Source organism: Tympanuchus pallidicinctus, unplaced genomic scaffold, assembly GCF_026119805.1.
Source record: "Tympanuchus pallidicinctus isolate F22 unplaced genomic scaffold, pur_lepc_1.0 scaffold30, whole genome shotgun sequence".
Lineage (NCBI taxonomy): Eukaryota > Metazoa > Chordata > Aves > Galliformes > Phasianidae > Tympanuchus > Tympanuchus pallidicinctus.
The window spans coordinates 5091239-5116397 of record NW_026294748.1 but is presented as its reverse complement, the minus strand read 5'-3'; the positions used below and the strand labels follow the sequence as shown (position 1 = coordinate 5116397).

Genomic DNA, 25159 nt, shown 5'->3' with positions numbered 1-25159 from the left:
GGCAGACCTGTTACCACTTCTCTTTAACTGAACAAAGTATTTCAGAGAGAATCTCCTCCTTCACTTTTGGCCTTGTCAACAGGACTGTAACCATACAGATACTATTAAAGGAGATGAGTTTCATCAGTATCTGCATTACAAGGCAGGTTCATTGGGAAGCACCTGGTGCACCTACTGCTTGGTGAGCTGTAACATCGAGAGGAATCCTGCCCTTACCCAGTGTTCTGGTTATGCCTCTCTTCCCACAGGTACCTGAGGGCATTATGAATTGCACCAAAGCAGTAAGCATGCATTATCTTTCCTGTGGCACCAATGGGAAGTTAGGATACAGGTGGGTGCTGTTAAGAAGCTTACCTGAAGAGCACAATAGCCACCAGAAGAGAACAACACCCTCCCTAGTAAGCAGTTGTTGCTAGTGCCCAATACATAACAGCATCATGTATGCTCTAATTTGATCCTGCAGGCAGTTTGGAAAGGACTCAGCTTTAATTTTTTTCAATGCTGCCCAACTTGTCACAAATAATTGATAATAAATTTGGGGAATTGGGGATAATGCGAGGAACAGAGACCAAGAATCAGGAGCGTTAATAAGCTTTGTCTTCTGTTGGCATTTTCTTTTTCAGCACGAAAAGCAACACCTCCTCCTGCATCTAAAACACAAAGAGGAGATTACTCCTCTGATGGGAAAACTGGAAATCATAAACTGTGCCATTTCTACACCCTCCTTGTCCAGTTAAGGAAGCTGATAAACTATCAATGCAGCAAATGCACAAAGATGTATCAATGCAACGCAGACAAGAGGAGGAACAAAACACATCATTTGCTTTTAGCCTACAAAATCCACTGTGAATAGAGCTGACTTTGCTGGATGAATTTTGTCATGAGTAAGAGAGTACATCAGGGTTAGCCTGCACCCAACTCCAACTGCCCAGAGAGAAGCAATATTTCCATCTGGTGTAGGGCAACAGGAGCTTTTCAGTGCAGGCAAACAACTGCCAGGATTTACACCTCAGCCTCTGTAATCCAAGTGATTCCAGCCCGTTATCCCCCACACACCTGAACACCCTGCACATCCCTGCACAGGGATCCCTCAGCTTTGGTCCAGGAGCTCGCTGCATCTCAGTGCAGCGCCCAACCAGCTGCTATCAGGGCCTGCAGGGCTCCATCAGCAGCTCCTGCACAGCCCACAGCAACCACAGCACCGTGTGCAGCCACAGAGCAGGGACAGAAATGTTCCCCAACCTTCTGAGTCGCAACTGAGGACGCGGTACGGATGCTGCAATGCAGCATTTAAGCAGCTCCCACGCTAAACAAACACATCCTCCGCCAGCACAGATCTGTCTAATTGGGGTCGGGCTACATTTCAGTTCTGTTTGGTTTCCTTTGAGAGAAAAAAATCAGAGGAAAAAAAAGGCTGCCTACTCACTGAGGCCACAGAGACTTCACCACTGGGGACTGCGCTGGATTTGCTGCACCTTGCAGCTCTGTACAACAAAGCACCAGGGGCACAGATTGCACTGGGAATGTCCCTCAGGATGATGCAGAATGAGCTGCTCCCTGCTGAGCACGGTCTGCTTTCAAGTGGCGGCAGGGAAAGCACTCAAAGCCCAGAAGAGCCAACAAATGAGTAATGCACTAAAATTAAATGGAGATGCTGCTCCCAAGGCAGGCTGAGATGGCCATTGGGTGTGGATTGCATAAGGCAGCATGCTTGAGGGGTGCACCACCATGGCCTTGGCTAGATTTAAACTCAAGAGAAAAGTCAAAAATCCCTCACATCAAAACTGTTTTTATTCCTACAGACATCATCCCATCAGTCAGCACTTCCACACGGAACAAGAAGGGCAGGCTGTGCTGCTTTCACTGCAAATAATGTGCCCGTGTACTACTAACACAAAATGGCCCAAAGTGTAAACACACTACAAACTGGAATTAAAAAAATAACAAAAAAAAAACAACAACACAAACCTGAACCCTAAACCAGGATGTTACAGTTGCCAGCCCATAATCACTGCAATCCCCAACATGAGTCACCAGTCATAAAAGGAGATTTTAAGGCGCAGCACTCATCCCTACTGCTGTTCTTGCAAACATTTTTTACCATCCTTACCTCCCTCCCTATGCCTGTTTATAGGGTTACTTCTCAGGTGCCTACACAACAATTAAAAAATTGACAAATTGCATCATCAAAAACGAAAAGGCAATAGCAACAACAGCCTGCTTGCATCCTATCACACCCAGCCACCCTCCCCTGGGAGAAACTCCAGTAAGCAGAGCCATTATGTCCTGCAGTTCTGCAGACACAAGTTCTGTCACGCCAGCCTGAGATGCATTTTCTGCCTCAGTGAAGCCCAAACTCAAAAATTCAGGGGAACTAAAATAAAGCTTTGCCTATCAGGGAGCTGAAAGCAGAGCACACCTATGGAGCTCTGCAGGATGCTGTCACCTGGACTCCTGTTGCACCAACAAAATCACTGCTGTATCACTTTCCTCCTGGACACCTCATGCCAATGTATTCTCCTTCTGACAGAGGTGCAGAAGGAGAGTGCTGCTGGCTGTGCTCACAGAAAGACAACATTCTGCAGGAGGTTGTTTGCACGTTCTGCTCTGTTTGCACGTTCCCTCTGGGTGCACAGACATGCAATGCAACTTCCAGCTACACCACCTGAGCCCGCTGCCTCAGTGCTCATTTAACAAAGCATCAGACCTCTCAGCTGTTGCCCTTCCATCTCACTTTTACCCTCTCCATCTACTCTTCTCTCACAACAGTGAATCCTCTCACATACACAGCAATGTTTATTTCCCTGCCAAAAAAATATTTAGCATTTATTCAAAGACTTCAAGAGATGGAGAGCTCATCTCCAGTGCTCCCACGCCGAACCATCACGTTCGCCTCCAATTAGTATTAGCCTCAATTAATCTTTCAGCCATCAATTCCCATCACATATTTCTCCACTGGTACCAACCTGCCCCTTGCTAGATATGATCCCTCTTTCACGTTTACATTCTCAGCAGAGGAAGAAATCAGCATTGAGCTGCTCCTTACCATCCTGGCCAGAGTTGAGCAGATGCTCTCCCAGGTCACAGCCGAACACCCTTTCCTTCAGGATCCCCCTCTGTTTCAGTTTCTGTTTGGTTGGGCGGGACTTCATGAAGGAACGAAGGAAGGTGATGAGCTTGCCGTGTTTCTTTGACACTGCACAACAAAATGAAGAAAGTAATTTGTTTCAGATTAGGCTCAGTTGGACGAGGCCGAGCACAACACGTCCGATGTTGCAAGTTAAAACTGTAAGAACACTACTAACAATCACGTGCCCAAGAAGGCTGTGGATGCCCCATCCATGGAGGCATCCAAGGCCAGGCTGGATGTTGCTCTGGGCAGCCTGGTCTGCTGGTTGGTGACCCTGCACATAGCAGGGGGTTCAAACTAGATGATCATTGCGGTCCTTTTCAACCCAGGCCATTCTATGACTCTATGACATGCAAATAAAAGACATTTTCTAAAGTCCGGTAATAAAGAGTTGGCTTTTGTTCTGACTCTTGGGCAGCAGAGATGACGTGGGAGCTGTAAGGAAAGCATTTAACACAAAGAAACATTGATCTGGAATGTGGCTTTGGGTGAGAATTAGTGCCCATGGATGGGCTGCACCATGCTGTAGTGTTCACCTGTGCAGAAGGAACAAGGCTGAGCTAGCAAAACATGCTTTTGCATCAGGTCCCTTTTAGCAGCTTGACAGCACTACACTGATACGCAGCACCAAAATACATCTGAACACCTGACATCCCCACATCCCCAGCAAAACCCAGGTCTGCATTCTCAGCACTCCAACCAAAACATTTAATGAAACATAGAAGCAGTGAGCAGGACAAACTGTGATGATGGGGACTTTAATTACAAGAATGCTTTCAGTTTGATGGGGCTCTTTAATTACACACAACAAACGAGCAGACCGTGCTACACACCAAACAAAGCTGGGGCAGATTTTGGTTGTGCCCATCACAGTGCAGTAACAGCTCCTTTATCAGCTCCCACCAGCCCTGCCCAAAGGCAGAGTCTCATCCTGACCTGTGTGCAGCCATACAGGGTTACACCATTGGGATGCTGTGATAATGCCTCCAGGGCTGGCAGACCCAGGACAGACCTTTCTACCAGTCTGACAAATAATACACACGTACTCACTGAATCATTTCATACACAATGCATGCAGTTCTTGCTTGACTTAATGAAAACCAAATCCATCAGATAATGGAAGAACTGAGAAAAACATCCAATCCCAATGCTGCAGAAATGATGACTCTGTGGCAGCACCTCTGACCAGCAGCACAGTGCAGTGCATACATCGCAGTGATGCCAGGGAGTGCTTTGCTTGGCACTGGCACACACTTACACCTCTATGCACAACGGAGACCCTTTTCAGACAGAATCAATCTGCTCTTAGGCTGCTCAGCACAGGTTAAAATAACTGTTGTGTTTTCTGCACCATTAAGCAGAGCCCTGCAAACACAGTGCAGCAATCCATGACAGAGCCAGGCAGTGCTTGGGCAGACAAAGGAGCCCAAGCTTTGCCTATCCCAGCCCAGGGGAACAGCTGCATGCTTCCTTGCTTAAACAGCTTTCTCTGAATCACTGCCCTCCCTGGGAGAGTTTCTCAGCCTTAAGCAACTTCTGGGGCTTACACATAGGCAGGAATGATTCACTGATAAGAGGAGTCAGGCTTCTTTGGAGTGGGGGTAGAAAATGTGAGAGAACTCCAGCACTGCTCTCCTTGCTGACAGGTTATCAAAAGGAACAAAAAAAGCACGTAGGTGTCTGATCAGGATAAGCTATCACAAGAACACAGGAGGCTGTCAGGTTTGCTGTCTTGGGGCCAATAGCAATAAAGGAGAAATGCTTTCCATCCCACTTCCAGCTCTTCTGGCATCATTTGACCCTCAAACCAGCAAAGCATATCCAAAGAGATTTCATTTCTGATTCATTTCTGTTTTGATTAAGCTAGCACAGCAGTCCCAGTTTCTGTATAAACACTGACACCCAGGTTGCTACCAAGAATTCCACAGAATAAATGTTTTCTACTTCAGAACACCGCACCAAAACCTCTGCTGTCAGCTCCAGCAGCAGCAAGGACATCAATGTGCCAACCCAGTGCTCCAGCTCTGCCAGCCCAAACTGAGGAGTGCAACAACATAATGGACCCAGGGAGAGGATCTACACCAGAAACGGACCTAAAACTGTTCCAGGCTATGGAAATCTGGACAAACTACTGAACCCTTTCCTACTCTTCTTCATCATCCTATCTGTACATTCCTGGGGCTGCAGAATCAGCAACAGAAATAACTAAAACAACTAAGTGAAAATCCTAATATTTAGCCACATTACTTTCCATCTCAAATGCAAACGCTGTAAAACAAGTTGTTTATCAAGAAGCTGCAGCTCTCCTAGAAAGAAGAGGGCTGATCTCCCTCCAAGGGCAGGTTTGGCCAAGCAAGCAAAGGCAAACTGTCAGCCACAGTGAGAATGGACACGAGAAAAAATAATAACAGTCAAAAAATAACCCAAGGTTGGACTACTTTTAAAGTTTTGTTGGCAAGAATACATCAATTAGGAGTGCAAAAAATACCACACCCTTCAGTGCCACAGCTGTGCTGGCCAAAGCCTTTGTGCACGGAGGGAAAAGCAGCAGAGCTCCGTGCCAGGCTTGCTGTGGCTCTGGGAAGCTGCCATCGCTGATCAATCTGTGCCGTTGTTGCCATTCCACCCAGTCTTTGTAGTGTAAGCAAGGCCCCAAACTCCCCTGACATTGATAAAAACTATTAAATAACAATTACTTCATTAAAAGCAGGGCTTGCTCGCCCTCATGCCGCAGACTGTAAAGCACTTCAGGATATTCTTTATGCAGCTCGTTTCCTGGAGAAATGTGTCAGCCAGCAGCTGCTTCAAAGCGCTTTCATGGCTGCAGATCAGCACAAAGTGCTTTTCCTGGGTTACTGAGGGCTGAGTGCCCACGTGGATCACTTAGGACATGCTGAGGAGTTGCCCACCTTCCTTCGAGCATCGCAGCACTCCTTCTGGGTTCCCGCATCCCCTTGCAGGGCTGCACTGGGAGCTGAATCATGGAAGTGAGCTGGATCAAAGCAACCTGCTGAACCAGCAGTATGATGGATGGGCTGTGAAACTCTAAGGGAGACCATTTCTGAAATGTAGTATTTAATTATTTGTTGTCCACTGCAGCACAAGCAGAATGAGCTCTGCCTCCTGACCCCTTGGCTTTCAATCACGGGGACCAAAGAGGAGAATTCTCTCAATAAACGCAGCCTGACTGTGTAACCAAATCTTTCTGTGCTTTTCCCCTCTCCTTTTCAGTCATTTCTCACTGCAGCACACTGAGAACAAAATAAAGTACAGACAACGTTGTACGATGAGACACTTGCATCCTGGGAGAGCATCTCCTGCCTCTTCTCAGAGAATGGGGAAATTAAGAGAAGCAGACACGAGCAGCTCTCAGCACTTGCAGTTTATGCACACATAAGAGCAAAGTGCTCACAGACACACAGCACCAAACTTCGAGCAGGATAATGGCAGCTTCCTATGGCACATCCTCACACATCCACTGCCTGTCCCCTCCCAACTCACTCCTGGAAATAAACCCCCTCCACGGGATTGTTGATAGCAGCATGTTTTCTAATAGACAATTGGACTCTGGGAGAAGATCTGAGCTGCTCGCTGACCCACATTCCAGCACACATCACTGTTTGTTTCTCCTGCTCCCCCCAGGGGCTGCGTGCTGCTGAGCCCAAGCAGCCCCTGCTGAGAGCTGCTGCAGAGCTAAGGGCAAAGCAGGGCCACGTGCTTGGGTCATAACACATCAACAAACTGCAACACCCAGACACAAAATCAAAGATGGAATCAAGAGGTGTGGGAATGTCATAAAAAAAAAAAAGCACAGCGAGGGATTGCGAAATGAAAGGAAATCCATCCCCTCTGATGAGAGATTTACAGTAAGGCGAGCTGAAATCATTCCAGTCTATCAGCCCCCAGAGACCCATTTTCCTCCAAAATTAAATTCTATTGTGGGGAGAGAAAGAGCAGCAATGGGAACCAGGAGCATATCAAAACTCAGCGGAGCTGCCACCTATCTGATATGCTCCTGATCCTGCACACTGACTGCAAACAGGTTTACCTGCACAACCACTGCTGAGCAGACTTAGCTCAGCTGCTTCCCCTCAGAGCAGATCTCTCGAGCTCTTCTTAAAAACTCAGTCAATATTTTTAATATCCTTCCCTTCACACTTAGCAAGACGTGCTCTGTGGACCCACATCTTACTGGAGAGAAATCATACAAAGCCAAGAACTGAGTCACATCTCCCAGTTCTCTGTCATGTTCCTTAGCAACGGGGCATTTTGCTTCTTCCCTCCTGCCACAACAGATTCTATTTTGGAAGCTAATTTATACAGCCCTAAAAACCCAACCAGAATTTGGAACCACGCGCCATCACACTCCTTTAGCTCTTGAATGGGACCAACCACCACATCAGTAACCACACCGCTGGGCTCCCTTGCTGGCCATAAAGATTTTAAGGAAGATTTCAGAATTCCAGAGATCTGAGTCTAAAAATATCCTTCTACCTCATATCTAATAGCCTTGATAAGTGTGTATTTGCTTATTTGCTCAGTGAAAGCAAACGACGACGGCTGAGCACCGTGATGCTGCAGCATTTACCAGCTGACATCAGCTGAGGCCAGCCTCTGTGTCACAAGAAGTCAGAAAATAGGTTAAAAGTGCTTCATTTCATTCTCATTCCGTAAAAATCATCAGAAATAAGTAGGATGGTCAGAACAGACCAAGAACAAGCACATAATTCCAGCTACTCTGAAGCACCACAACCATGGAGAGATCATTCAGACTGGTAAGTAACATTGCTGCTCTTGTTCACAAAGCCTAATGAAGTGCACATCTGTGATGGTGCACACACACATCACCCATAGTTTGAACAGTCTGGAGATGGCTTCTATGCCTCCAGGAGGAAATACATAGAAGAATCATTCACACTGACAGAAACTCTTCCCAGGCACTTTGCTGCCTAATTTTCTGGAGTATTCACAATGGGACAACAGCAGGAAGTGCGAGGTCAGGCGCATCACCTGCCCACAGACAGGGAAGTCTGGTACCAAGAAATCTGCAGCACTTTCCAGGTAAAGAGATGCCCGACCTTTTCATCAACTCAAAGGCCATAAAGGAGCATGAAGATCATATGACCTCCTGAGGAAACAGGACATCTCAGAATTCATTTCTTGAAGGAGAGCATCTCTACACTGGGGGAAGCAGTATGTGGTCAGGAGACATAAATCACAGCTGAAGGCTAAATGAGAAAAGAGAGAGGTTTCAAAGGTACACGAGCTGACAAGGTCAACTCGTTAATTCTAACAACCTATTAATTCTATTAACATGCTTCCCTTATATTTGGGAAAAAATAGCAGCACTAATAGTGGTAGTGACAAAGCAGCAGGGATGGGCTTCAGTCAGGTAATGCAGGTCCTTGCAATGGGAGTGGGGAAAAGGTAACAGCCAGGCAACACCAGGGCAGCAGCGGGATGAGGAGCGTGAGCTGGGAGATGCAGAGCTAGGAGAAAAGGAGCAGAAGGGACACCTGCACTATGTTTTTCCCTGTCTTTTTTTGTTCATTCTACACTATGTCAAATCTCTACGTATCCCAGCGGAGCTCATTGCAGCCCTCCTGCTTATCTTGCTCATCTTGGGGATTAATGATCCTCCTGAAAAGCCATGCTCTGGCAGAGGCAGTGCATCACTAGCACAACCGAACCTCTATCTGTCCACCAGGGACACCAACAGCTCCCAGCCTCGCTCTGAATAGAAGGAGAACTGCTTTGCCCTCCCTTATTCTTACTGCCTGCAAACCCCAGCCAAATGCCCCGTGCTGTACCCTCCCCTGACCAAAAAGCTTCAGAACACCCTGAAGTCAGAGCGTGGCTGCTGGCTCCTCACCCACACTGCTGACACAAACAGCAGCACTGCTGCAGGGGATTGTCCAAAAACCTGACAGTAACCAAAGCCAACTCTGAGTACCATCAAGACACACGCAGCCCAGAGCCTTCACTTGTCATCCAAGCCCAGTTCTGACATCAGCCAAACCAGGATAACCGGAGTGACTGCAGTCAAGTTCCTCCAGTTCTGCATGCAGCTCTTTGGCTCAGGTGGTGGGAGGAGGCAAGCAGTGAAAAAAGACCCGACATGAATCACCGAACAGCAAAAGCTGAATAACAGCGAGTTTGCCAGGTGAGACCCAGTTCTGGACTGAGAGGGAGTCTGCTCTCATGTCAGGCACTGGAAAAAGAGCTGCTGTTCCCTCAGAAAGGGATGTGAGCAACCCACCTGGGCTGAGGAGGGCTCAGCTCAGGGCACAGCATCTCCCTTCCCCCAAACCACACGGCCAAACCCAGCACAGACCTGTCACACTGGGAGCACTACATGCCTCCCAGTTCTTGTTGCAGCTCTCCCAGGCTGGCACTGAAGATCCCTATCTCCATTTCCATTAGCCAGAGGGCAGATGTTTACCATCCACACCAGCCACTTCCACACTGCCGTGACCTACTCTCCCAGGGTTGACATCAGGACAGTTCTTTGCCTATTCACAACCCTGACTTTTTCAACTGTTTCTACTTCAGCTATTGACACCCACATTAACCCCCGTGAGGATTCTGGCTTTGGAAGCCAAATCTGCACTCGCCTGGAGAGGAAATGATATTGAACACAAGTAACACAGGACACATTCATGTCAGTCACTTTATACGGCACCGAGGATGAGAATTATGTATTCCCATACATCTCCTTACACTCCTGAAGCATACAAAAGCTTTACTGAAAATCAGGCCCAACGCATTTGTGGACTCGCAGCAAACTACATCTACTTTCTAAGACTCAGGAATGCAGACATTGCATTGTTCTGCATGCTTTATTCTTCTCCTTTTTCATACCAGCCCAGAGCTTTGATTTCCAGTGACTCTTTCATCATGCCTGTGTGGTGCCCGGAACAAAGGAGGTCGAGGAGGAGTGCAAAGGGAAGGCCTCCTGCCTGCTCTCTCATAAATAATAAGACCCCGCAGGGCACTTGGTCCTTAAAATAGCCGGTAGCTTCTAGGAGGCTTTCTGAACAAATAGGAACAGACGAGCCGTGGCTCTTTGCAATGGGGCAGCTATGATCCCACTAACTGCTCCTCCTGGGAATTTTGTTTCCCAGAGCTGCACTCGGTGCCCCGGGGCTCGGGCACACAATGGACGAGCAGTTCTAAATAGGAAGCCCCATTTTGCAAACAATACCATCCATAATATTAATGCTTGGGAACGCATCCTACGTCCTCCGAGCGCCGGTCTGAGAGAAGAGGGGAAACAAAGTGATATGCAAAGGTCTATTGAAATGCAAATGTTAGACATGCCCATCTGTCAGCCGCCTCTTTGGAGGGGTTTAAACCCGTGGGTAACCCCGGTCAGCAGAGCACGCACATGGAAGGGAGTCTGGGAGCTCCGGAATTCTTCCTCCCCTGGGATCGCGGTGGGAATCCTCACACCAACCCTCCCAGATCCAAAATGAACTCCTTATCAGCTCCGGCCTGCTACACACCCATGGCCTGAGCCTAAGTGCAATAAACACAGTTTATGGCTGCGGATCTAGGAAGCAGGAAGGTGCGACAGAAACCTGAAACCAGAGGTTTATAAAAGCGAAACAGAAGTAAAGTGGCACAAAGGGGAGGCGTGCGGGCTTCCACCGGCCTCCGCTACGGGCACAGCCCCGGGCTGCGGCTCCCATCCCGCACAGCGCACAGCCGCGCTCGGTAGGAAAAGCCGTCTAAAGACGTTCCCTAAAGCGGCAAATCGAAGACCTGTCAAGTTACTAGGCAACAAGTGGCCGCCGGGACCGACAAACGCAAACCTTACATAAGGAAGGAACCGGAGCCGCTCCTCTCCCTTACCTCCCCGACGTGCTCCGGCGGCAGCGCCCGCCCGGCTCCGCGCAGCCCGGGGCTCCCGCGGCTCTCACTGCAGCCGGCGCGGATCGGAGCGGAGGTTCGGAGCTCACCGCCCCCGAGATCCTTCAGGCCCCTCCCCGGCACAGCGCCCCGCCGCCCGGCTCCACCTCCCCAGGTGCCTCCTTCCACCCGCAGCCGGGGACGGAGCGCAGAGGGACGCGGCTCTGTTCGGGCAGCGCTCCTGACGGCCCCGATCGCGTCCCCTCCCCTCCCAACCTCCGTTATCGAGACAGGTTTGCCCACAGCTTTCCCATTCCTCGCACGGAGCTAAACTGCGCTTCACAGAACAGAGGGTACAGAGAACTCCGGGCTAAGGTCAAAGGCCTGCTAACGGCTGCTATGGGACTCCTGTTCACCCCCCCGCGCCCGGGCGGAGCCTTCCCCAGGAGCCAGCAGGGATCTGCTGCCCAACCCGGGCACGGCCGGACCGGACCCGAGCACCGGGAGCTTCGCTTCTCTCCCGACCGCAGCGCTAAGGAAGCAGCGCTCCTTCCCACCCGCTTGGCTGCGAACCAACACGCTTTGTGACCGCGCCGATCTGATCGCTGAGAAAATAAATAAATAAATAAAATATTTCTGTTCCGAATTCTGCCCAGGTCTGTTGTTTAAAACCAAAGCCAAACGACACGGAGCGTTTTGCCGTGACCTCATTTATAGCCTGATTTCCAACCCCGACTGTATCAGCGCCCCCAGCCCCGAGCAGAAAGCACAGGGCAGTGGGGACAAAACCCGGCAGGGCTGAGCCCCGCAGCCCCGCTTCTCTCCTCTGAATGGCATTACCTGCATCTGCTTGAGGAATTAATGCCGTGCAATGTTGAGCCACGCTGACCCCCAGTGCCTCAGTTCACTTCATCAATCCATCTCAAAACCGTGGGCTCACTGGGTCAGTTGGGCAACCTCAGGGTCAGGAGATTAAAGAGGAATCTGCTTCTGTGTATGCAGACATGCATCAGGAGGTGAAACACTTCTTTCGCTGTTCAAATGTGTTATTTTCAGAATTGCTTGCTGACTCATATCTCCTAATAACGTTTTTCTCCAGCTACTTACTCAGTATTTATTGCTGGATCATTTTGCTTGGACTGTGACCACATCACATTTCTTTTTTCCTTAGCAGCCAACCGTGACTGCTGGAATCCGGCTGTGTGTGTGCCCAGGTACAGCCACTGCACATACAGAACCCACATCCTGCTACCAGGAACGTTCTTCCTATCAAACCCACTGATAACCATCACTACAATCCCAACACAAACAGCAAACGGATGCAGAAGAAGCAACGCTATCCAAAATTCACAGGCAGAAGGCACACACAGCAATTCAGAACAGAAAATCAGCCCTCACAGGGCTGCAGAGCAGTCATACAGATGCTCAAAACTGACAGGAAAACAAGTCTGCTTCTTTGTTTTTTTTTTACTGTAGGACCCAACGCATCTGAGTGCATTGTGACATTCATTCACAAAAGTATAAAAAAAAAAGCAGTTAGGAATGACACAGAACAAGTGGGGAAGAGAGGACTTCAACTCACCTTCCCTTTAGCAAAAGCAAGTTCCCATGAGAACAGGTCAAAGAATTTGATGCAAGCTTTCTGCTGCAGTTACAGGATTCAGTGCTGAAGAAGAATGAGCACGACACCGACACGAGTTCTTAAATGAAATCCTGCAGATGAAACTTCAGATCAGCCGAATCTTCCAGAATAATCATAGACACAAGCTGAAGGAGGGCAAACCCTAAAGGCCAGAGCAATGCTGAGATCTCTGCTGTGCTGCAGCTTAATGTCGCTGCTGGGGGGAGGGAGGGAGAGCAGAGAGGAAGGAGGGATGGCAGGGCACAGCACACAGCAGAAGCTTGTAAGCAGAGGTTTGATGTGAGCATCGCTGTGACCCTGTGCCACTGCCAGGAGAGGTCAGAGCCACCGGCTAGGGCTGAAGCCACCTGGAGAGCTTTCTGTTGTGGCTCAACAACTTGGCTCCTGCACTCATCCAATTAGTCAGGAATGATTCACAATTATGCACGGAAAAGGAGAGCAGAACCGACCACCTTTCTGCCAGGAATTCAGAGCTCTTAGCACAAACACAGAGCTTTGCTCAAGCCAACTATTCGTAGAGCCGAGTCCCGCTCTGACAGAGCTTGTGAGAAAGCCTCTTTTTAAAATAACAAGAACTTCCAACTGGAACACATGGAGAGCAGTGAGAAGGAGCACAGAGCACTGGCCGCCCCAGCACCATCCCCTGCAAATACCTTCAGTTCCATGAGAGAAGCACTAATGCAGTGCTTTCACGTTACTGACAGGATACACAGCCTGTGCACTGATTCATAGACCACCATTATTGCTTTGCTTTTCCAGCTCAGACACCCCAAGAAACACGGCCCAGGCTCACCACACATCCACCCCTTGAATATTGGGAGCTCAAAGCTACCAGCTATGGGTCCCAGAGAGCCTGCAGTGATCTCACCCAGAAGAAACGGCACAGAGGGAGTGCAGAAATCACAGAACCACAGAATGGCCAGGGTCAGAAGGGACCTCAAGGATCATGAATATCCAACCTCCCTGCCACATGCAGGGTCACCAACCTCCCCATTTAAAACTAGAATCAATCAATCTGCATCTTCCTTCTCCCCATGCTGGGGTGTGCAGAACTCGCTCCCTGAGCACAGGGCTGCTACCTTTTTCTTCCTTACAGCACGACCGGCTACGCCAGGAAAAACACGAGCGTGGATCTGGCCCAGGTTGGACACAGAGGCTTCATTCACTGCTGTCCCACACCTGTGCTGTCACTGTGCCACGAGGTGCAGAGCAATCAGCCCTCTGCTCACCACGCACGTGACTGCACAGGCAATGCTCACGTGAGGTAAAGCGCTTGCTTTGCACACACGGCCGTTTGTTTCTGCAATTACAAAGGTTCTCTGGTGTGGGGGTTGGGAGGGAAGGAGAGGACGGGCAGGGCTTGGAGCTGACCTAGAAATTCAGCTAAAAAGGCAAAAAAAAGAAATGCTGTGAATGAAACAGACAAAACCAAACTGCATCCATCTCCCTACCTCAGGTCCCCAGAACGTGCAGATGCCCTTTTGGTGTAGCACAGGCTTTTCCTGCAGCTCTTTCCCCACACCGCAGAGCCTTTTGTAACACCCAAACCCTCTGTTCTCCTGGACGGAAACCATCACATCCAGAGAAGAAGAGAATTTCAATCAGTTTACTCACAAACACCAGATAACCATCAAACCAACAAAAATCTCTTTTTTTCCAGCGTGCCAACACCACATCAACTGCAAACATTACCAAAGACTCCAGACAGAATCTGTGGGTAAGAAGCACATCCGTGGGTGCCTACAAACACTGCCCAAATGTGGGAGTTCTGCTTCCTACCACTGCCACAAACAGCTGCACCAGTCAAGGATTAAAGGATTAAGGAGGAAAAAACATTGACTTCCTAATGCTGTGTGTCCCCAGGAATTTATCTGCAACACTTAACATTCTTGCTCATCCCTCGCTTATGAGCTAGCCTGGGGTTTATAGATTGCATTTATGTGGTCAGTATTTCAGGTTTGCCACCGGAGGCTGAATTCAAAAACAAGTTACAGATAAAAGGATGTTCTCACAGTCACAGTCTGCAGAAAAAAATACCTGATATTCATTCACTTTTAGGACTTTGTTTCAGTTGATTCCCCCAAATGGGGCAGAAGAGATGCTGCAGGAGCAGGCAGGCAGCTGCCCTAGAAATGCAAACTACCTGCAAAATACTGCTAAATAAATTTGTCTTTTAAAGTAAGCATCCAACAAACCACTCATTACAGAAGTGAAATACGGCCTTAAAGCCTGGTTAAAAAACAGTTCTTCCTTTGGTGACTCTAGAAGACAGCAATGGAAGAAAAGATGTGGGTTTCAGCACTGGGACATCAGGAGCAGCTTTGCACATAGGAACCACAAGAAGACTGGTAGTTGAAGTACAAAAAGTTGTTTTCTGCTCTCTATGCAACCGTGGATGCATTAGGAGCATTTACAGTGCCATAAAACTCCAGTATTTAACCACATTTCTTTTCTCTCTCATTCAAGCAAGTTCTTTCCTCCAGAACATGGTCTAAAATGAAGCAGTCTTTCTTAGCAATGTCTGCGTGCAGAATCAGTGATGTGATAAGGTCATGAAAAACAGCAAAAAGGTGAGATCAGATGAGATGAGCCAAGAAAACACCTAAATTCCCAGAGAAGTGGGGCTGCTGAGGATGCAGGTGGATGCAGGAATAGGGCTGCCTCAGCAATGACCACAGCACACGTCCAGCCTTCAGTTCTGGTACAAACACACGTGTGTTACATAAACACACTGCTGCAGTCAGTTTTCACATTGAAAACAGAGCTTTTAAAAATACACAGAATAGATCACAACCAAGTTTGGCCAATGCTGGAGGATGGATCACAGAGGGTTAAACACAACTGCAGCCTGCACACCTTTGGCAGGGCTGGGAGCTGCAGGCAGAGCTCCTTTAAGAGATGCTGTTGGTTTCTAAGTGCATCTCCTTCTCCAGTGCTCAGGAAGCAGCATCGCCCACCCTGTGCTCTCCAGCAGAACAGCAGCTGGAGCCCTGCATCCCCATTACCATGGTAACACAGCCCCATCTCCATGCCAACGGGCTGGAAGTGTGTACACAGGGAAAGGACATATGCATCTCTACATGCACGCATATATATTGCTTTTTTTAATAGAGATAGGCACACACACAGTATTTGCATATCCAATTTTAAGACTGATTTACGACATCCCAGCAACACCCCAGAAGGAGCTGTGCGTGTAAGTGAGAGCTCAATGGCAAAACAGGACATTTGCAGGCACAGCAATAGGTTATTGCTGGGAGTCTCCCATTGGCACTGGCAGGGCCTAAAAAGAGGCTGAGAAGCAGTTGCTTTGTTTCCCTGCTGTGTTCTGCCTTATGTCCAAAGTTTTACAAAGGCACGTGTCAGACTGAGCTCTGTTTCGGATTCTTGGATATCCTTCAGAGCATCAGTGCCACTGCCTGGTGCGTGCAGGGGGAAGAAAGGGAACAGAGAGATGGAAACAAGGGGGAAACCAGGAAGAAAGAAACGTATGGCTTTGGAAATCCATTGGGATCCAGGAATTCCCCACCCAGCGTGTCCCAGCTCAGGAACAACACACCAGGCATGCCTGAACTCTGCACAAGGCCCACCCTGCTGAGCAGCACAGCCAAACCTCTGCTTTGTTTGCAGCCCTTGCAGTGCCTGCTAAGCATGTGTTTATGGTTAAGCACTTTGTTGAGTCAGAAATGGGGCTGGAAGCTGTAGTGTGTCTTTATATAAACAGACAATGCTGATCCATTAGCGGCAGTAATTAAAAATACCTCACAAATTTGTAAATTTGTTGTGTGCATAAATGGTTTTCTTACATATTCAGCTTTCCTCCGTTTCTCACAGAGCTAAAGCAGACAGCTGCTTTATCTTACATTCCATCCCCTGCATTCACTGCCTAAGATGCAACGTTTTCCTCTTATCAGTGGTTTTTCCCCCCCCAAAATCACTCACTGCACACAAAGCAGACTCAGCCTTTGCTGCCCCAGGCGTGAGCTTCATGTTTGGATGGAATGCAGAAGACACAAAGCCCAGGAAATGTCATCCCCCCCAGGTCAGAGCAGTGATGCCATGCTGGCACTGCCCTGCTGAGGTCCCTTCCCAGCTGCTCAGAGGAACCACCAGCACACTGCACACTGCACTGCTGACCTTTCATCCCCAAACCTTTGTCCTCTCACTCCATTGGAGCTGAGAAAACACGATTTCTTCAAGGATTGGCCCTTAGGTTTGTCAGTGCTGACAGCAGTGTTCTGTCCTCTGACCATGGACTGCTTTAGGAGCCCTGAGTGCGTTGTGTGTTTGCTCCCTGTCTGCTTCCACCCTGCAAACAGCACCTGCATGGCCTCAGTAACATTTTCATTTGATTTAGCTTTATTGAAACAGTTTGTTTACTGAAGGTTAACGAGAATGGTACTAATTAGGTACATTTTCTTTCCATATTTTCCTTATAAAAACACTAATTAAGACATTATGCACTCACCAGTGTCAAATGGCTGTTCAGCCCTGCCATCTGCAGCACGTCCCATCTATTTGCACCTTATTCTTCTCCATCTTTTAAATAAACACCCCTTCACATACCCTTGATTTCATATAATAAGAGCACATCTCCTTGTTAAATCTGAATTAAATGAACGGATCAGAGAAGAACTTGAAAAACATCCCTCCACAAACGTGGGCAGAGTTGTTGGGCCCATTGACTCCATTGCCCAGAGCAGGATGGAGGATGGCTGAGAACTATCCCTGAGTTTTTAAAAACACTCTTTTTGGAAAAAAGTTACCTTTTTAGCCCCCATTTCTTCACTTGAGCTCAAACTGACAACTGCAGCTGTGCTCCAGTGGGAACAAGATGCTCCCCACCAGCAAGCAAGACCAACAGCAATGCCAGCGCCTCCAGGCATGGGGCAAAGTGCATGGATGAGGTGAAGCACGGTTGGTGGTTTTAAATACTGTCAGACTACACATATCCACGGTTATGAGATAGAATGGGGTGAGACAAACAGCTGAGACACACTGCCTGGCAGAGCTATGTGTGCAAAGCAGTGAGCAGGGACAGCACGAGCACACAGACACTGCTGCAGAGAGACAGCCAGAGCTGGATAGAGATGGAAAAGAAGAGGAAATGCAGCCACAACCCACGGGCAATTCCCAAAAGTACAGTTAGGACTTGCACAGCCCATGGAAAGACTTATTCGAGAAGCAGTTTGCACTTCAGCACAGCGCTCCTCTCCCTTTGCTGCCTTTTGTTTCCATTTGAACTTCTGTCATTATTGGTACTGGATTGAAGACCATTGCAATATTTTATGGTTCCATTAAAATGTTGCCCTCATCACTTCTGCAAATCAAAGCCTCTTTCTGTAAATAACAGTAAAAACACAGGGCAGGAAGTTCTTTGCTTTCCATCTGCTTTTCATTACATTACTCAATGCAGCCAAATCTATGGACAATTAAACAGCACAAGCAGTCCTACATTTGTGAAGTCCTTTAAGGCAAAGAGCTTTATGCTGCAGATATAACACGTCTTGGAAGCTCTGCACACCAAACTTTGATTAAAGAAAATAAAGGTTGGACGCTGATAAGCATGCCTTATCAACCTCACATCTACAACTTATCATAAATTCTGGATGAAAGTCCCTGACAATGTTAGGGAAGGTCAAAAGCTCCAAGTGGTTCCCTTTAGGAAAGTCTCTATTCCAGGGAAAAAGCCAATCTAATGTTTAAAATGTATCTAAATGGAGGAAATTTAGTTTATGTGGATACTAAAGTGCATGGGAAATATCCCATATATGCATAAGCTGCAGATTAAAAGGCATTCAATGCATCGGGTGAGCAAAAAGCAAGCTCTGCATCTTCCTAGCAGTGCAGTTCCTTGGCTGACCCAGCTGCACACTTTGCAGCAATGCTTCTCAAGCACCTCATTGCTGCCCTGTGCCTCCCTCCTGCCCATACTGACACAGCAGCTGTGGCAACCCAGAGCAGCAAACTGAAACTCTCTCCTCCTCCCTGATGTTCTCACCCCTTCTGTCCCTCACACATCATTTTTTCCCTCAAGTCCTCCAGTTCTGCAACACAACATTCAATGTGCTTAACCACGGGAGGAGGACTGCTCCAAACTCCTTCCAGATGCCTCCAGTCCCAACTTCTGCAGCAACCAAGGGAGAGTTGGAGCCATCTGCCTCCATCACACAGCGCACTGACATCCAAGGTGGAAAGAAAAGAGGGAGTGCAACGCTGCAGTGATACAGTAACACTGATTCTGTGTGCAAAGGAAGGGCAGGGGAGGATTACAGAAACAGCTGCAACATTTGCTCTAGCAGTCCATGCATGTGAAGCCTTCTCACTGTGCTGCTTCTGCCTTTAATTGCATGCCTGGAATGACTGCCAGGGAAGGGCAGCAGGGACAGCCTCGTGGCTTGGCAATATCTCATCATATTACCTTTAATAGGATTCAGGCTTTTGTTATAACTTTGTAGCAAACATTTCCCTGGACTGACAGAGGAAATCCACCCCCCAGCGTGTTGTTAAAGCCAAAGAGAATTTATTAATCCATGCTACTTCATTATCTCTCATTAAAGCATAGCAAGAATCTACTCACTAGCAGTTCATGACGTTTAATTGCCTGAGCCATATTTAACAATAAACACTCGCTTATGATTGTTTCTATCAGCTCAGCCTGTACATAAAGGCTTCCTCATCCACCATGCTGCAGCTGGCAGAGCACAGAGCAGGGGCTGAGCACAGTGCATGGAGCTCAGCATCCAACAGAAGGAGGTACTGCCCTTAGGGAATGACCACCTGCTGCACTGCCTCCAACTGCCAGTGATCTCTGACACTGATCCCAGCAAATACATTTGCACGCTCCCAGGAATAACAAAAGCTGCCAAACTGATTTCCCTGAACTGGAGAATGCAGATGAATGCAGCAGGTTGATAATTTAGGGTGCTCACGACTTCTTACCATTGAACCTGAAAGCTCCCAAGTCCTAACACAAGGCCTGATAAAATGCATTTCCTGCAGTAAAAATCACACTTTGCAATTGCATCCGTTTGCAGTATATCAAACCAGCAATCTCGTAAGATAAGACCATCATTAAAATAAAGAAAACAGATGAACCCTCGTTAAGCAGCTCTCCAGCTCAACATGCCTGCTGCAAAATGTTTTGGACAGATCAGCAATTTCAAACTGCTTCTCATCATACAGAAGATAAAGACACACAAACACTTGTCCATAAGAAACTGGAGGAGTAAAACAAAAGCTTCAGCAACAGTAAATTCTATGGACATCCCAGCACCTATACCTGTAACCACTTCCGAACGTGCACTAGGACAACAGGAGGAGGGCAGCTTACATCTCCTACTTATTTTCCCTTCCATCAGCAGAGCCTGCTGTTGGTTTGCCTGTACTTGACGCAGAACCAAAGGGTGGTAGGAGTGGATGGAGCTGTATACCCAGAACAGAGGCAATGAGGATCCCAATTCCGTTCTAGCTGATTCCCTCCACCACACTCCAAAGAGAAAGCGGCTTGCAAAACCTGATTAATCTATTCCATCTAAATCAGCAGAAGTATTTTTGGACCACCGGTGTGTTCCTTATAGAAAACCACAAACATGAATGTAAAACACCAAGAGCTGGGAAGCTGCAGGGATTGCTGCAGGAATCTTATGTTCTCACGTGCCCAAAGTCTTTCAGACCATGCAAGAGATCAACACTGATACTACCATACAAAACACTGTAAGATATTTAGCAGTGGGTACCATTGAGAGAGGAAGAACCTGCAGATGGTCAACACAGAGAAAGAGCAGCAATGGAACGCATAAGGGATGATCAACACGGAGTGTGACATAGGGTGTACAAAGGAGATGTTAAACATGGAAGACATGAGAAAAGACTCCATTTCACTTCACTGCACCTTAAAATGCAACATACATACCTGGCTTTGGCACCGAATTGGTGACAGACTGAGGAACTTTGTCGTTAATTAGTTCAACACACTCACTAGGGAAAAATCCAACCTGTGGCAAGAACAAAAAGAGAGGCAGAGTACTGAATGCAGTGTTTCTAAGATCTGAAGTGTTCAACCCACAACCACATAACATTTTCTTTGGGATGTGCTTTCCTGATGCCCCACAACCTCATCCAACACAAACCAGACTGCATAAGAGTCATCATTCTTCAAAATGCTGCAGTCAGAAAGTCCACAAACCAAATAATTGTTCTGTTCTCTATGCTTGTACACAGGACAGAGATGGTCAACTTCTGTGCGTGGGGCAGGGAGAGGACAGTTTGCCTTAGAGCCCTACACCAAAGGGGAACTGAAGGGAAAGACTTCAGCTGAGCTCCCTGTGCGTGCAATGAGAAATCTAATGATGAAGCAGGTTGTTCAGCTCTTAGCACCTCATTCATCTGTACTCAAATCTCACCAACACCTGATCTTTTTCCACTCTCACAACAGTATATTCACCAGCACTTTGACACTGTATTCCTTTATAAAACTGCAGTAAATATTTTTGCATGTCTGTGTAGTGCCATTGCAGAAAAATGCATACTGTTCTATAGTAAAATAGGGATAAAGTGCTTTATACAAAGTGTTTCTGAGTGCCCTAATTGCGTGCGCACAACCTGATGAAGGTGGGTAATTGATATTCCTGAAGCATTCAAATCAAGTACATTTAAGCATCTTGTTAGACAGCTTAGATGTGGTTTTTGGTTAAAATGAATTCCACCTTAGAATTGAGAAGAGGTTTAGTAACATCTCCATGGAGTAAAATGAGTTATTCTGTAAATAACAAAAGAGTAATTTGACTAGAAATAAACCCAGCTATTTCTAGAAGGTGCAGCACGGTGCAGCAGAACAACCTCTAACAGCAGCAGGACTCCAGGTCTCACATCGCTCCTGGGCAGCAACACCTCTGTCCTTCTCTCCAGCCTTTCTTCCCTTTGGATCATGGCACAGCACAGAAGAGTGCTGGCTGGAGGTAGGAGCTCAGCCAGCAGCAGCATCTCCTGCCCCATGTGAACTGAAAGCATCATCTCAGCCCTGCAGCCACGCTTTGCTCCAGTGCTGCAACAACGCATGGAAGGAGCCTGGCAGAGGGCTCTCCCCATTGAGCCATCTTGTACAACTCCCTCCTGTCCCCAGGCAGAAAGGAACTCTTTCTTACTCTGCAGTGATTTTCACCAGTAAGCTCCCAGTCAACCAGCAGCAGTGCCATGCATGCTGTGCCCAGGTGAAGAGCTCAGCCTGGGAGACTGTTCCTAGCTCTCCCTGGAGATGTGGAGAAAAATGCTGATTGGCAAATATGCAAGAAGTTCTGCTATTTAAACAAATTTCATCATGTGTATTTTAAATCACTGCTCTACAGCTGAGAGTCTCTCTAAGAAATTTCCAATGCAAGAGATGCAGGAGACAATTTTTAGGTTAGGAAGAATTGAGATGTGGTGTGATGTCTTTCCTGTTTCTCGGTGCAATACAAAATGCCAACTATGCCTTATGAAATGAAACCTGGCTGGGATGGCTGTGTCACTGCTCTGAGATATCTCTAAAGCCCTCCCAAATATAACATGACTCTTGCTTCTACACCCCATTTTTTGCCATGTTCAGAACCAACAATTGTAATGAACAATGCTAAGGGAAAGAATTCTGGCTTCTCTCAGCACTTGCAAACTCTCTGACATTAACTTCCTGCTAACAGAGCTGACAGCTTGCATTTTTTTGACTTATTTATCCTGACATTTCTTAATGATCCTCAGGAGATCATCTGCAGGGTCATCACCTATGACTTCTGCCTCATTCCCACCCACTTAAATGATGCTGCTTCTCCCTGCATGGAAAGTTCTCCATGATTTTGTATAAATACATGAGTTAAGTCCAAGAGTTAATCTCAGCAGATGTAGCAAGGCGCTGTTGGTGCTGGGGCCAGGATTAAAGGATTTGGCAACGTACGAAAATTAATAGCAAGGATAACATATATTTAGATAAATACAAGGTCATGTGAAGGTTAAAAAATCACTCACGCCTGAACCAAGGGAGGAAAACACACTGCTGCTGTGTGCACACATTTCTACAGCAGCTTCCACATCATTTCTTTGCACAGACTTTGCTAAAGCTGGGAGATGCCGCAGGTTTTATGGGAAAGACAAAATAACAGTAACCACTGTCAGTGGTGGAGGAGGGGATTCCAATGAATGGGAACGTATCAGCAACATAAATGTCAAATAAAATACTGTTTGAGACATTTTGATTGCATTTTGGTCTTGACAGAGGCTAAAGCACGGATTAAATTTAATTCAGTTTTTTTTCCTGTTATTTGTAAATCATAAAGGGTTCCAAAAGCACACGATCTACTGCTGGTTGCACACATTCTTGTGCATCATTTCGTGCCACCTCCAGCAGCTGGGCAGCTTCCTGTTGTGCAGCAATGCAACTAATGAAGCCATACCCCAAAGACAGAATTATTAAGAACATCAAAAGGCAGTTGTGCATCAGAAGAGGGCCTGTCTCTGATGATTCAGCTATCTGACACTGCTTGAAAAGACAAAGCATGAAGGAAAAGAAGAAGAGAACAAAGAGGGCTGGGAGGCTGTTACAGTGGAGGTGGCCGTAATTTAGGTAACAATCTTACAATGAAAGCAGTGACTCACTGAGGACATTTGAAAAGAAAAAAGCTAGAGGAAAAACATCTTAAAAATGATTGTACTTTAACCAGGGAAAATGATAAAAGAGCCAAACGGGTTGTTTTGTTCCGTGCAGGATTAAGTACTTTGCAATGTAGTCCTCAGATCAGATACTGGGGGAAAGGTGCCTGCAACTGCAACAGGAAACAGAAGGACAAATTCCCAAGGAGTCATTTGGGCTGGCAAAGCACAAACCACCCTTCATACTGAATCAAAGCTGCGCTTCAAATGGAGCATATCTGCACCCTGCCAGGTCTGGTTTCTCCGGACACCTGTAGGCAAAAAGTTCATCGATGGTCAAAGCTTTCCAGGTCAGGATGAGAGATCTGGGAGCACACCAAACGGTGTGCAAATAAAGCAATAAGAGCCTTCTTATATTCTGAGGGAAGGACAGCTTTGGCAGCCAGCTCCAACGCTCCTGGAAGGACCTCTCATTGCCTGGGATTCCACTCAGATCATCTTCTTCTGGTGTGTGTCTCCCCCACACACGAGGTGATTTTACCCACATTATCCATCCAGACTCACGTCCTGTTATGTGCTTTCCATTAAAAATATGCATCATCGAAACAGAGAAAAGAAAACACCAAGATGGAGGTAAGACAAATCTGAAAGTTGCTGCGTATGACGGCCCATGGCTCCTTGCAGATGACTGCACTCCCACTGAGCTGCACTCCTGCAGCTTTCTGTTACGCATTTTCCATCCTGCAGTGTGAATTTGCCATGCAAAGGCCACCACCTGAAATGCTTCCCAAATACTTCCATCACAGAACAGACTGCTACAGGATATTCCAAAAACTGGAACCCACCAACCATCATCTCCTACATCTCCTCCTGGTGCCACCCCTGCCAGAAGCACAGCCACCTGTGCTATTGACAACCTGCTTAGAGATAACAGGAGACAGTGCTCAGAGCCTCACTTGAGGAGCTCCATACCACCAGCCATGCACTGGTGTGCATTTCACAGGCTGCATGACATTACAAGCAAGTTTTTGCTCCCTGCAGCACAGATGATGGCAGAATCTCAGCGATCTGGCAAGACGGACTTTGTTGATTTATTTTATCAATTAAAATGACTGGCTCAGCAGATTGTGATCATTTTTACAATGGCTGTTGCTCCTAAATGGGAGCAGAATTGTTTACCTGGAATCAACTCTGTAAAAGTCGCACAGTTTTATCAGTTCTTTTGTAGATTGCAGAACAAAATCCTTCCCCTATGTCCCCGTTTTTAAAGCATTAATTGATGGCACTGAACTGCAATACATCCCTAAGCCAGGTGCATTAACACCATAGAAATATCCCCCATCCTTCTGAATTCTCTTTGTGCATATTGGCTCACACAGTGGATTTCTGTTTTCTCTTACCAATTCACTCAAGACTTAAATACAGCGTAGTCTGATCACTGCAAGCAGTACTAGAGCACTTCACTAACCATTAAGTCAGAGCAGCTTGGACATTTAGTGAGATATTATCAGAACACCCACGCCAGATATAAAGGCACCAAAAGCTGTATCTATCTCAGGTGCTCTCTAATGAGACAGGAACACAGCTCTGGGTGTAACATCCCGTTCAGATGGAATCCAACTGCACGCAGCCCTGGTATTAATGACAGCAGAACCACGACTGAGTCTGGCACTGAAAAGTCCATCTCAGTACACCAAGAGGGCTTTCTAGGCCCAAACATACAAGTGTGGTCATTCTGACCCCCTCCAGCAGGAACTCAAAATCCCACCTACTCAGAGGAGCAACAGAACAAATGTTCCTTCCTGCTTGGAAGGAGCTGAAACTCCTGCAGTGTGAGGAGACAAAGTCAGTTCCCCCCCTTTCAGCAGCTTTGGGACTTTGTTCTGTAAATTAAGGCTTTTTCTTTTAATTATTCT

The 25159-nt window shown here is 47.3% G+C and overlaps 1 protein-coding gene across 7 annotated transcripts in view; it reads right to left on the bottom strand.

The window, feature by feature from the left end:
* The window catches only part of ARHGAP32 (Rho GTPase activating protein 32), a 175606-nt gene that overhangs the window by 26356 nt on the left and 124091 nt on the right, over positions 1–25159 (bottom strand). For 6 of the 7 annotated variants that reach the window (XM_052697070.1, XM_052697076.1, XM_052697071.1 and 3 more), the window contains 2 exons: positions 20539–20620; positions 3047–3196 (listed from right to left, as the gene is read on the bottom strand). In XM_052697070.1, the coding sequence (XP_052553030.1) occupies positions 3047–3196; positions 20539–20620 (232 nt within the window). Of the gene's footprint in view, positions 1–3046; positions 3197–10984; positions 11456–20538; positions 20621–25159 lie in introns of those variants that run through there. The other variant, XM_052697077.1, reaches the window with a different exon arrangement.